General features: G+C 52.9%; 1 protein-coding gene across 1 annotated transcript; it reads left to right on the forward strand.

Annotated features, from left to right (window-relative positions):
* The first annotated feature begins 1,497 nt into the window (after window positions 1-1,497).
* On the forward strand, window positions 1,498-2,409 carry LOC109771874 (early nodulin-like protein 1). The gene is made up of 2 exons (XM_020330566.4): window positions 1,498-1,734; window positions 1,817-2,409. Exons 1-2 carry the CDS (start codon window positions 1,563-1,565, stop codon window positions 2,251-2,253), a joined length of 609 nt encoding a protein of 202 aa, XP_020186155.1. The 5' UTR covers window positions 1,498-1,562; the 3' UTR covers window positions 2,254-2,409.
* The last annotated feature ends 10,936 nt before the right edge of the window (window positions 2,410-13,345 follow it).

Here is a 13,345-nt window from a genome sequence, read left to right on the forward strand (position 1 = left end):
ACATTGATTGGGAGCTCCAAGAGGTAGAGGGCAACAAGGAGCTCATCCTGTGTTGATTAGTCCATGACACCGGAGGACTCCGGCGTGGGTCGAGCAGCCGAGTGCCGTCGCTGCCACCCTGGCACGTACCGAGCGGCAACAAGCCATCCCCGCCACCCCGATGTTGGTTTCTCACCCGCCGCGCTCTGTCTCTACTGTGGCATGGGTCGAGCGGTAGCGTCGTCCCTGACACCATGGCGTCGGTGGAGTGGCGGCGTGTCCAACACCCCGGACGCGCCATGTCCAACCCCTCTGTGTTGCTCGTGTTGCCCTACTCCGAGGAAGAGCAAGTGGTCCATGACATCCTCCAGCGGTCGTTGACCACAAAAATAGTCCATCCTCGTCGTTGCCATCGAAAGAACACAAAGGCACCCCCGGAAGAGATAGATGCTTCTTAACACAAAGTCGAAAAAGCTCGCCCGAGCGAAAGCTCTCGACAAAGAACAAGCACCGCCCGAGCCCTCGCCGGAAAGGAGGAAGATGAGGAGGAATATGACGCCTTCAACATTCACCTTCACTTTAGAAAATACCAGTGGTGTGTCCTATGTCTGATGTCCCACTGATATGTCCTATGTCCTATGATATAGTCTGCTATGAACAAGTTTGAACTATGTCATATGTTGTGTTGCATTTGAATTATGCCCTATGTTGTATGAACTATGTCTTATCTATATTGTGTTGCATGAACTCTGTTGTGTGATGCCGTATGATGTATTGATGATCTACATCCGATGTCCATACAAGATGCATAGAAATGAGTGAGGAGAAATGAGTTCGTCGTTGAAGGGGAGGAGAAATTGGGCACAACCCTTTGCTGTTCGCGGATATTTCCGTGGACATACAGGAGCTGAAGTTGCCGTTAAGGTGTCCTTATATTAAGACTTAAGAATTGGGACGCCCAAAACATTGTCTAGGGGCTCTACTTTAGGAGGTACTGCCGGAGACGATCTAAAGTCTGAATGAGCATAGAGAAAAAAGAGAATTAACCCACTATCCGCAGAAAGAAAAAGGGAATGTCAAAAATCTGATGTCGGATTTCCAACCATGACAGATCTGGCGTCCGAGATGACAGATGTTGTCGCGAGTATGGCAATGTCTTTTAGTAAACATGGCAAATCCCGGCAAAAAACTGAGCACGGAAAATCTTTGACATGCTTGGTGAAAAAATTGCTATGCTTGCAACAATATATGCCAAATTTGTAGCGAAATTCGAAAGAAAAGAGAAGGAAAAGCTAGATTGTTCAGTCCCCACCGATTTCCCGCGGTCGCATCCGCGGGTACGGCGAACCGAGCGCCGCAAGAAAATCCAGCTTGACAGCAACTGATTCAACGAAGCGGTGCGCTCCCGTTGGTTCCATGCGTAGTCATAGATGAGGGTTTCTTGGGAGCCTACACCTGTTCCACCATAGGTCAGCAACCACATCCAGCGTGCCTATATGGGCATCCAATCCCGCCTCTCCTACCATATCTATCACTTCCCGGAGTTCATCGTTTGGCCACGCTGATCAATTGAGATCAAGACCATGGCAAACTGTAAGAAGTGGCTTCTGCTCGTTGTGGGCCTCGCGGCCATGGTTTCCTCGTCGGAGGCGTACGTCTTCTACGCCGGCGGCCGCGACGGCTGGGTCGTCGACCCCGCCGAGAGCTACAACCACTGGGCCGAGCGCAACCGGTTTCAGATCAACGACACCATCGGTAAGTACACGACCTCCTCCTCGTCGATATTGTAATCGACTAATCCATTCTAAATCGTACATGCATGTTTCTTGGCTCGCAGTGTTTGCGCGCGGCGAAGGCGAGGGCGCGGACTCGGTGCTGCTGGTGACCGAGCCGGACTTCGACGCGTGCAACACGCGCAGCCCTGTCCGCCGGCTAGAGGACGCCGGTGGCCGCCCGGAGTTCCGGTTCGACCGGTCGGGTGCCTTCTTCTTCATCAGCGGCGACGAGGACCGGTGCCAGAAGGGCAAGAAGTTGTACGTCGTCGTGATGGCGCCTCGGTCCCAGGAGTGGGAGCTCGCACCGGCGCCCGGATCGCCGCCGCTCTGGGCCTCAGCGCCAGAGCACGCGGAGGCCCCGGACATGAGCCCTGGTGACGAGGGGATGTCGCGCAGCTCGCTGAAGGCGCCACCGCCGATGGCGAGCGCGGCACGGTTGGACTTGGAGGTGATAGTCGTCGGCGTTGTAGTCGGGGTTTTAGGTGCTCTGGTGCTCTGAGATGCCGTACGGATCAGACCGGACGTTGTGTTCGCGCGGTCATGGTGTGGTCTGCGGATGGTTTGTTCGTTGTGTGATACGCTGTTGGTGTTAGTTGTTATATGTAGTTCAAGGAGTTGAGATTCGTATACAGAATAAAATGATGTTTATATGTTACATGAACACGTGAATGGATACTGAAGCCGTTTTCATGATTACTTAGTGATACCAGGACTTCTGAATCTTTTTCTTGAGATATGGTTTTGGTACAGTTTGTTAACACCCGAAATTCTGACCCATCTGCACTTAGATGCCCGGCTGTTACGGTTCAAGGAATAAGAGCATCTCCAGCTGTTGGCCCCCCGGGCGGCGATTTTACGCGCCCCCTGGGGGCGAGCCGGCGCTAAAATCGGCTTGGGACCCGCTCGCCCCAGGGTCGTCCCCAGACGCGGGTTTTTTAGTTAAAAAGAACTGAATTCGGCAAAATTCGCCAAACTGGACAAAACGTTCGGCTAAATTCGGCAAACTTGACATAATATTCGACATGTTCGGCGTTACATAAGTTATTAAAAAAAACCGAACTACAGGGCGAAGAAGTCGCTGAGCGTGGCGAAGTCGCCGAAGTCGCCGCCGTCCTCGTCGTCGTCGTTGGCGGCCTTCCCCTTCTTGATGGCGCGGCCGCCCCTGCTGGACCCCTGCCCGGCGGCTCCATGGCGGACCGGTGGCGGCAGCGCGTCGTCGTCGCTGTCGTCGAGGATGACGTCACCTCCCTTGTCCCGGCCACGGCGCCGAGCTTCGAAGCGCTCGTAGGCGAGGCGCTCGCGCTCCAGCTCCGTGTGTGCCCAGCCATCGCGCGCCCATTTGAGGGCCGCCGTGTCGTCGAGCTCCTCCTCCTTGACGCCGCCGGCGAGCCCCGGCTCCATCTTTGGCTTGACGTAGCGCGGAGGAGCCGAGGAGGGGGCGCGCCTGCCGCCGCCCTCGTTGATGACGATGTCGGCCAACCTCGGCGGCGAAGATGCCGGGGCGCGCCTCGACATCGGGCACCGGGGGGATGGGGACGCCCCCGTTGCTGAGCCTCCACCCCATCGGCCCGGCGCGCATGTCCGACGGTGCCAGGATGTTGGCCTCAAACAGGAGGTACGCCTCCCACTCCTGGAGAGAGCGGCGGCCGAAGCCGTTGGCCTCCGCGGCCTCGCCGGGGAAGCATTCAGCCATCGATGAGGGAACAGAAGGGGAGGAAAAGGAGATAGGCAGAGCTCGGCAGCGGACCGGAGAGAGGCGGAGCTCGACGGCTGGTTTTGGGCTCAGGATGGTATGGCCAGCGGCGAGGGGGAGCCGCTGGTTTTATAGCCCGCGCCGTGGTGTACGCGTGGCGGGAGGGGAGGTGTCGCCGCGCCGCCTGAGGGAGTCCTGGACTAAGGGGTCCTCGGGCGTCCGGCCTGTTATCCATGGGCCGGACTGGTGGGCTGCGAAGACATGAAGACCGAAGACTCTACCCGTGTCTGGATTGGACTCTCCTTGGCGTGGAAGGCAAGCTAGGCGACCAACTATGAAGATTCCTTCTTATGTAACCGACTCTTTGTAACCCTAGATCCCTCCGGTGTCTATATAAACCGGAGGGCGTAGTCCGGAAAGGATATACTCATTACCATAGTCATACAGGCTAGGCCTCTAGGGTTTAGCCATTACGATCTCGTGGTAGATCAACTCTTGTAACACTCATATTCATCAAGATCAATCAAGCAGGAAGTAGGGTATTACCTCCATAGAGAGGGCCCGAACCTGGGTAAACATCGTGTCCCCCGTCTCCTGCAACCATCGACCTTAGACGCACAGTTCGGGACCCCCTACCCGAGATCCACCGGTTTTGACACCGACATTGGTGCTTTCATTGAGAGTTCCATTGTGACGTCGACGAAAGGTTCGATGGCTCGCCTTGTCCTTAAAGACAGCACCACCTCCGGGGGAGTCCTGGCCCCAGGCCAAACCCTCCGGCTGGGCGGCTTTACCATGATCGCCCGTTCGGCCGTTGAGCCGACGATGACCTCTCGGGCCATCGAAAACCCCCTTCGCATCAACTCTGAACACTCCAAGCAGATGGATCCGGCAGAGTTTTCGTCCTTGAACGAGCTCCTAGATCGCATCGCCGCTTTGGGAATCGCTACAGATTACGATCGGATCGGGCCTAAAACCGATCAAAGAGAGATTAAAACTCCACCGGTCACCCACCAGATAGCGGTAGTCGAGGAGCAGGATGGCGAGTCTTCTTCTATATCGAAGACGGACTATGTCCGGATCGCCGATCTGGAAGAACCGGATACCCACCAGCGAAAGGATGCGACCAGCCCTCCGAACATAGAATCGGACGGCAGTCCTAAACAATCAGAAGATACTCCGGGACCCGGACTGTTGAGTCTGGAAGGTCTTCAGACTCCGGGTAATCGGTCGGGTCAGGGTTCGGATTTAATTCCACCCACCCACCCGGACATAGACGCTCTCATGAGCACCAAATAGCAGTCTCAGGAAACGGTCCACCACTTCTGGGCGAGATTCCTCCTTGTCAAAGATAAGGTAAAAGATTGCCGCGACGAGGACGCGATATCAGCGTTCTGCAACAACTGCGCGGACGAAGGTATCCTTAACGCTATCAATCGCCGCCGCATACTAAAGTTCGCTGACTTAGCAACTATCGTACAAAGTACAGCACGATGGAAAGCGCCTGGAAAACTCAGGCAGCTTGCTGGGAACCGTCGGTCCCAACTCAACTCCTCCTACATGCGAAGAGGGCGCACCCTCGTGGCACGCCCAGTCCAACAGTCAAGAAACATAAGCCCATTACGCGGCACGACACCGTTCTGGAGGGATGGCTCGATGGCCCATGCAAAATACACACGGCACCAGATACCGTGGCAACCCACAGCCTTAGAGCATGTTGGATACTCCGGCAGGTAGCCAAGAGCGGCGAGGACATCCTTATCAAGGACACCCCAGAACAGCACCCTCCAGAAAACGACGACACAAGAGTATTGACGGCCTTCGAGACATTCGCTTCTAACAACAAACGTAAAAGGGCACTTATTAGTGACCTCGCCGAAGTCTGCCAAATCGCTGCAATAAACCCTTGGAACGACACGGCTATAACATTTAATGCCGGTGACGAACCGAGGTACAGGACAGTCCGAGTGCCAGCCGCATTAGTCCTCAGTCCTATCATGGACGGGTTTCGACTTACTAAGGTCCCCATGGACGGCGGCAGCGGACTAAATCTCATTTACGAGGACACACTCCACAAAATGGAAATAGACAGGAGCCACATCAAGCAAAGGAGCAAAACCTTCCGCAGAATCATTCCCAGCCGGGAGGCATGGTGCGCGGGCAAAATCACACTTGACGTGGTATTCGGCACGCCGGATAATTATCGGTCCGAAGAAATCACTTTCCAAGTGGCCCCTTTCAGCAGCGGATACCACGCCCTGTTGGGGCGGGATGCTTTTACACGCTTCCAAGCTATACCTCATTACGGGTATATGAAGCTCAAAATGTACGGACCAAACGGTATAATCACTCTCGTCAGTGATCCGGACATAGCACTCCGCGCTGAAAACAAAACCGCATCCTTGGCCCTTGAGGCGCTATCCGAAGCCCTCGCGGCTGAAGAGTTAACTACATGCGCTACACAGTGGACAGGGACGATGTGATATTCGACAAACGCCCAAAATCCACCTCCTTCAAACCAGCAGAAGAAATAGTCAAATTCCAGGTCCATCCAACGAACCCCAAGAAGACAGCATCTATCGGAGCACAACTGAACCCAACAGTTGACGCCGCACTATGAGAATTCCTGCGCGAAAACTGGGACATATTTGCCTGGCACCCTTCGGATATGCCAGGGATCCCACGCAAGCTGGCCGAACATAGCCTCAATATATTAAAGGGATTTAAACCGATCAAGCAAACATTGCGGCGCTTTTCCGAGCCCAAGCGACAAGCCATGGGGGAGGAGCTGGCCAAACTTATCGAAACCGGATTCATTAGAGAAATCAAACATCCGGACTGGCTGGCAAACTTGGTGATGGTACCAAAGAAGGACAAATCCTGGCGCCTGTGTGTCGATTCCAAAGACCTCAACAAGGCTTGCCCTAAGGATCCCTTCCCCCTCCCCCGCATTGATCAAATCATTGACGCCACCGCAGGACACGATTCACTGTGTTTCCTCGATGCATATTCCGGATATCATCAAATCAAAATGAAGGAGTCCGATCAAGCTGCAACAGCATTTATTACCCCATATGGGCCATTCTGCTTCAACACCATGCCCTTCGGGCTCAAGAACGCCGGCGCCACATACCAACATATGATTCAAACCTGCCTGGAGAAGCAGATCAGCAAGACAGTAGAAGCTTACGTCGATGACGTCGTCATCAAAACTAGGCACGTCGAAACACTAATAGACGACTTACGTCTTACATTTGACAACCTCCGTGCGTATGACATTAAACTCAACCCGGAAAAGTGTGTCTTTGGCGTCCCCGCGGGAAAACTGCTGGGCTTCATCGTCTCCAATAGAGGGATAGAAACAAACCCAGCCAAAATCCAAGCTTTGTCACAGTTGGCCACGCCAACCGACCTCAAACAAGTCCATAAACTAGCTGGTTGCGTGGCAGCGTTAAGCCGCTTTATCTCCAGATTAGGAGAAAAGGCACTGCCACTCTATCGCCTCTTACGGCGCACCGATAACTTCGAATGGGCAGACGCGGCGACTGCCGGACTGGAGGAAATAAAGGCCCTCCTAGCAAGCAACCCAATCCTGGCCGCACCAAACGCTGGCGAACCCATGTTGCTATACATATCGGCAACACATCAGGTGGTGAGCGCCATGCTCGTCGTCGAATGAGAAAAGGACGGACACAAATTCCCACTTCCGAAACCAGTATACTACGTATCTAGTGTCCTCACACCATGCAAATCCCGGTACCCCCATTATCAAAAGATAGCATACGCGGTCTTCATGGCATCCCGAAAGCTACGACACTACTTCTAGGAGTGTTCAATCACGGTGGCTTCTGAAGTCCCGCTCAATGACATAATAAACAATCGCGATGCCACGGGACGGATAGCCAAATGGGCCATAGAGCTACTTCCATTTGACATAACATACAAGCCACGTCGAGCCATCAAATCCCAAGTACTGGCTGACTTCGTCGCCGAATGGACAGAGGCCGAACTCCCTAAAGAGTACGACGCATATTCCATTGGGTTATGTATTTTGACGGCTCCAAAATGCTGGCGGGGCTAGGAGCGGGAGTCGTGTTAACATCCCCCACTGGAGATGTCGTCCAGTATGTACTCCAAATACTATACACAGACTCCAACAATGCAGCCGAATACAAGGCCCTATTGCATGGTCTTCGGATGGTCGTAACCATGGGCATACAACGCCTAGAGGTGCGCGGGGATTCAAACCTCGCAATATCTCAAATAAACGGAGACTTTGACGCCAAGGATCCAAAGATGGCAGCTTATCGTAATGCCGTCTTAAAAATATCGGCTCGGTTCGAAGGGCTCGAATTTCATCATGTCGTCCGGGAAAGCAATCAAGCAGCGGACGTCCTTGCTCGCATCGGCGCCAAGCGCGACCATGTACCACCCAACATTTTCCTGGAAAGGCTTTTCAAGCCATCCGTGGTATGGCAAGGGGAGGGTGGCAACAACAGTCCAGATCCGAACACAACCTCAAATCCCGAACATACAGACAGTACCGGGGGCTCAGCCACCGAAATAACACCGTCGACCCATCTCATTATGGCAGTCATTGCCCCATGGACCGAACCCTTCTTGGCCTACATTAATAGGAAGGAGCTTCCCGAAGACCAGAATGAGGCTCGCTGCATTGTCCGGCGTTTGAAGGCCTACAAGGTTCACGAGGGAGAGCTCTACAAGAAAAGTACTACCGGAGTACTTCAAAGATGTATCTCCGAGGAAGAGGGGCGGCAGCTTTTAGCGGGAATTCATGCTGGTCTTGGCGGACACCATGCCGCAGCTCGGGCCCTTGTTAGCAAGGCCTTCCGCACTGGGTTTTATTGGCCGACAGCCCGAGCAGATGCGCATGACCTCGTCCAACGCTGCGTCGGATGCCAACTCTTCGCCAACCAAACCCACATGCCCCCAACTGCTTTGCAAACTATCCCTATTACTTGGCCTTTCGCGGTCTGGGGACTGGATATGGTCGGACCTCTTAAAGGGGGAAGCCATAAGAAAAAATATTTGCTGGTCATGGTGGACAAATTCACTAAGTGGATAGAGGCTAAACCGGTCAAAACGGCCGAGTCCGGCCCGGTGATAGAATTCATATCCGGCGTTGTGCATCGTTATGGTGTCCCACACAGCATCATCACCGACAACGGCTCTAATTTCATGGCCGACGAGGTAAAAACCTGGTGTACTAATCTTGGCATTAAACTCGATTACGCCTCCGTCTACCACCCGCAAACCAACGGTCAGGTTGAACAAGCCAATGGTCTTATTATGAGCAGCATTAAGCCCAGACTAGTGCGGTCTTTGAAAGAATCAGACAAGCACTGGGTTGAGGAGCTCGACTCCGTACTTTGGGGGCTGCGGACCATGCCCAATCGTACTACTGGATACACACATTTCTTCATGGTGTATGGCGCAGAGGCTGTTTTGCCCTGCGATATTATTCATGACTCACCTCGAGTGCGTATGTACGAAGAGAGAGAAGCCGAGCTAGATCGGCAGGACAGCCTTGATGCCCTGGAGGAGGAGCGCGACGTCGCAAAGGCCCGTTCAGCATTTTACCAACAGCAGGCTCGAAGATATCAAAGCAGAGAAGTATGGGCCAAGACTTGCAACGTGGCGAACTCATTCTACGCCTGCCGGAGAAGAAAAAGGACAAACTCAAGCCCAAATGGGAGGATCCCTTCATAATTGACGAAGTTCTCACTGGAGGAGCGTATCGTCTTCGTGATGCATCAGACAATCGCCTCGAGCCGAACCCCTGGAACGCGGCCAGACTCCGAAGATTCTATGCTTAGCGCCGAACTCCTTGTTCGTCTCCTTCTCCCCTGTAGTTTCCCTTATTTTTTCTCTCTTTTCTGATTACTTTTTCCTTTCTCGCTTTAAAGCTTTGGTACGGCTAGACCGCACACCCCTGACACATACATATTTAAAATATGTATGTCCATTATACCTGGGGGCTTTTTGGACAGAAGCTTTTTATTATTATTCCTCGAGCATCAAGCTCTTCACATATGAGTTCTTCCATATGTACGTTTTCTTCGCCACTATATGCATCGATATGACTTAAGTTTTGGCCAAGCTGGGTTGCCTGGCTCCTGTGCTTATGCCCTACGTTCCCGTTAGTTCGGCTAGGGCATAAAGGGAGCACCTCTGCGATTGTTACTGCCGGGTCATCCGGATGTGTACCTCAGACTGGGTGAATCCGAAAGCTAGCGTTCTTAAGGGAATATTCGGTCGGTGAATTAAAGACTTTTTTGCATTTACTCCATTGCGAACCCCCAGAAGTTACATACACTATGATTTTTTCATCACAATTCGGACATGTACATTAATACATGCACACCCAGGGAAAGGAACCCTTAACGGAACTATTCTCTCTGGAAGATGTTTCTTACGATCTCAATGTAATATAACATAACTAGCAGGATACAACTTGTCTGTTCAAGCAACTATGACCCCTACGCCTAGTTTTCCAGGCATACCCCGGTCTATTCGGCCGCGAGGGTATTCGGAAACACTCCGCACCCTCGGGTCCGGAGGTTGAAGCGAAAAGGTCTGCCATGACAAATGCTATACAATTCAGCTAGAATTACACAGGTTAAGGAAAGTACATAGTCACTTGGACTCAAATACTTCCTCCTATATACCGTCCAACAAGCGGTCCAACTTACAATCCGGTTGGGAATATTTGGCGGCCACCTCTACTTGGTCATATACTAAACTAACGGGAATTTCTTCCCCATTTGACCCTAGCGGTCCAACCCGGGCCATGTGATTAGGATCCAGCTTGGTATATCGCGTTTTCACCATGGCCCAGGCCTCTCGTGCACCCTCTCGGCAGGCCGACATCTTCCATAGTCGGATACGCCACCGCGCTCCCTTGAACAGCTCTACAAGCTCCTCCATACTTCCTGGAGGGGAGGCGGATGGCCATAAAGCCTTGGCAACACTCCGCATGGCTAGCCGAGCATGCTCGTGCACTTGCGACAGCCTTTGTAGCAGATCACTTGATTATCCGAACACCTCCTCTTCAGGACGACCCGTCAATATGCCTGCAATCATAACTATATCAGCTCCATTTATCTCCGAACTACTTTAAAAATAGTTCAGATACATACTGAATATACCGCCCCGCAGCTTCTTGTTCTCCTTTACGGATCGGCTAGCTGGGCCCGCACATCCTTCAGCTCTTCGCCCAGCTGGGTCTTGCAATCCTGAAGTTGGTTTTTCTCAACAATGACCTGCTTCAGCACACATTCGCCCGTAGCATGTAGCCTTTTGGCTTCTTATTCATTTGCTTGCGCGACTTCCAGCGCCTCCTTGAGTTCCATTGACAATTATGTCAGGGTATAGGCAACACTGTTAGCATTAATGGCATATAATCATATTTTCTCGATGGAGGGGAATATTACCAGGTGACGCCTTCTTGGATTTCTCCAATTCGGCGGCGACAGCAGTTAGCTATGTCTGACACCTTTTTAGCTCTTGGGCTAACTGGACGTTCTTCTCCGTAAGAGCCTGGTTATACAACGATCCTCAAATCAGTTGTGCCAACTACTTTAAGTCTCGGGGGCTACTGGCACATGGTTATCATATTTTGGGCACAGTAAACTTACCTGCACATCTGTTAAATGCTGCTTTGTGGCTCTGCTAAGCCCATTCGAGCAGCTCGGATGTATGCGTCAGCCGAGCTGAAGGCATTGAATGCCTCCTCCGAGAACTCGGGGTCTCGTAAAACAGCCCTGCAGCGCCGATGGTTCATGGCGCTCTCTACTTCCGAGTTGGTAACAGACATATTTTCCGAACCCTCGGCCGAAGGATAGTCCGGTGTTGCTCCCGTACCGACTCCCGTTTCTCTGGCGGGGTCTAAACCCCGGTTGTCGGGAGTACGGCTGGCCGGACCCCCGGACATAGTCCGGCGGACCCTTTTCTTGGAACTAGACAAAACGCACAAAGTCACAGTCGGGTGCGGCCGCTGAAAAACATATTTATGGATCCGTACCTCTTCGATGAAAGCCTGGTTGTGTCTTCACCGGCCTTCCTCTTCGAAGGCTGGCCCGGTGTGGGAGCCGATCTCCTCGGAATCGCCGAACGCCTCCTCTTTGGAGCACAAGACAGTACGGTGGGTAAGATAGAATAAGAACACTCTTTTAGAGGAGGTGTCTCTTGATTACTTACGCGCGAAACGGGAAGAAGGCCAGGGTAGTCGGCAGTGATGGCCACTTCTGTGTCATCATAGCTCGTCTGGTAAAACACTCCCTCCGCGAGCACCATGAATATATCCGGATCCTCCTCAAACCCAGGATCAAGCTCCCGGTTGTGGTTCTCCGGCTGTGGGGCGGGACTATGAAGTCCTGCGGTGACCTTTCGCCAGTGCTGTCATAACAAACGGATTTGAAATTTATCAAAAGTAACCCGGAAGTGGAATGAGTGAAACAGAGGGGTTGAGGCTTACCCAACTGGGAGGATCATACATAGAATACCCATCTTTGCGCTTAATGCGAAGAAATTCCTCTTCCTCCCCTTTAAACAGCTCGGCCAATATCTTGGCCAGAGCGGCGGGGGTATCCGGACCTTTCTGGCCACAACGGGAGGTGTCATCCTCTCCATTATAATGCCACATTGGCATCCCTCTGTATTGTAGCGGTGGAACCCCTCGCACTATGGAGGTCGCCATTACCTCGATTATTGTGAGTCCGGACTGAGCGAGCGTCTTTATCTTGCTCATGAGCTGACGAACTTCCGCGCTGTCATCCTCTTCAAGACTCCGGGGACGCCAACTGTGGCGTTTCTTCAGCGGAACACTCGCAAATTCAGGAAGACCCTTTCGAATTGGGTCGGGAAGCGCGACGTCCTCAATGTAGAACCATTCGGAAGGCCATTCTTCAGATGCCTTCCTTGGTGTGCCGGACAAATATCCGGTATCGGCGATACGCCACACTTCGGCTCCGCCCACTTCAAATATTGACCCCTCATGATTGCGCGGGACAAGACAGAACAACTTCCCCCACAGCTCAAAATGGGCCTCAATGCCCAGAAATAATTCGCATAAGGCAACATAACCTGTGATGTGTAGAATGGAGGCGGGGGTGAAGTTGTGCAGCTGGAGGCCATAATATTCCAGAAGCCCTCGGAGGAATGGATGGATTGGCAATCCGACGCCTCTTAGCAGGTAGGGGACGAAGCACACCCGCTCTCCCCCGGATGGATTGGGGAAGCCCTCCGCCTGAGTCTCACCATTGAAGGAAGCTAGCCCCGCTCGAACAGGGACTAGATCTGCAGGAGGAAGAAATCCCTGCATCTGCAACTTCGTCAATTGACTGTGGGACACAGAACACCTCTCCCACCCGCCTTTCTCTGGGTCGGAACGGGAGGAGGAGTTGGGAACGCTAGCCATGTTGGAATGATTTCTCCTAGCAGTCTCCGGGGATTTTTCTCTGCGTGGTGCTAGATGGATCTATGATCCAATCTCTTTAAATAGGCGCTCTTCCTTGCCTGGACGGGGTGCTAATTGCAAAAATACCCTGACCTTCCGTATTCGCTCGACACGTGGAAGACGAAGTTATTTGACGCGCAGAAGCCGAGGGGAGCGACATTGATCAACGGCCGAATACATTACTTGGAGGTCATCGGAGGAGGAACCCGCCTTGCAATGCCGAAGACAATTTATGTGCTGAACACTTCGTTATTGAAGACTGGTTCGGGGGCTACTGAGGGAGTCCTGGACTAAGGGGTCCTCGGGTATCCGGCCTGTTATCCATGGGCCGGACTGGTGGGCTGCGAAGACATGAAGACCGAAGACTCTACCTGTGTCCGGATTGGACTCTCCTTGGCGTGGAAGGCAAGCTAGGTGACC

The sequence above is a fragment of the Aegilops tauschii genome, chromosome 3 (assembly GCF_002575655.3).
Source record: "Aegilops tauschii subsp. strangulata cultivar AL8/78 chromosome 3, Aet v6.0, whole genome shotgun sequence".
NCBI lineage: Eukaryota > Viridiplantae > Streptophyta > Magnoliopsida > Poales > Poaceae > Aegilops > Aegilops tauschii.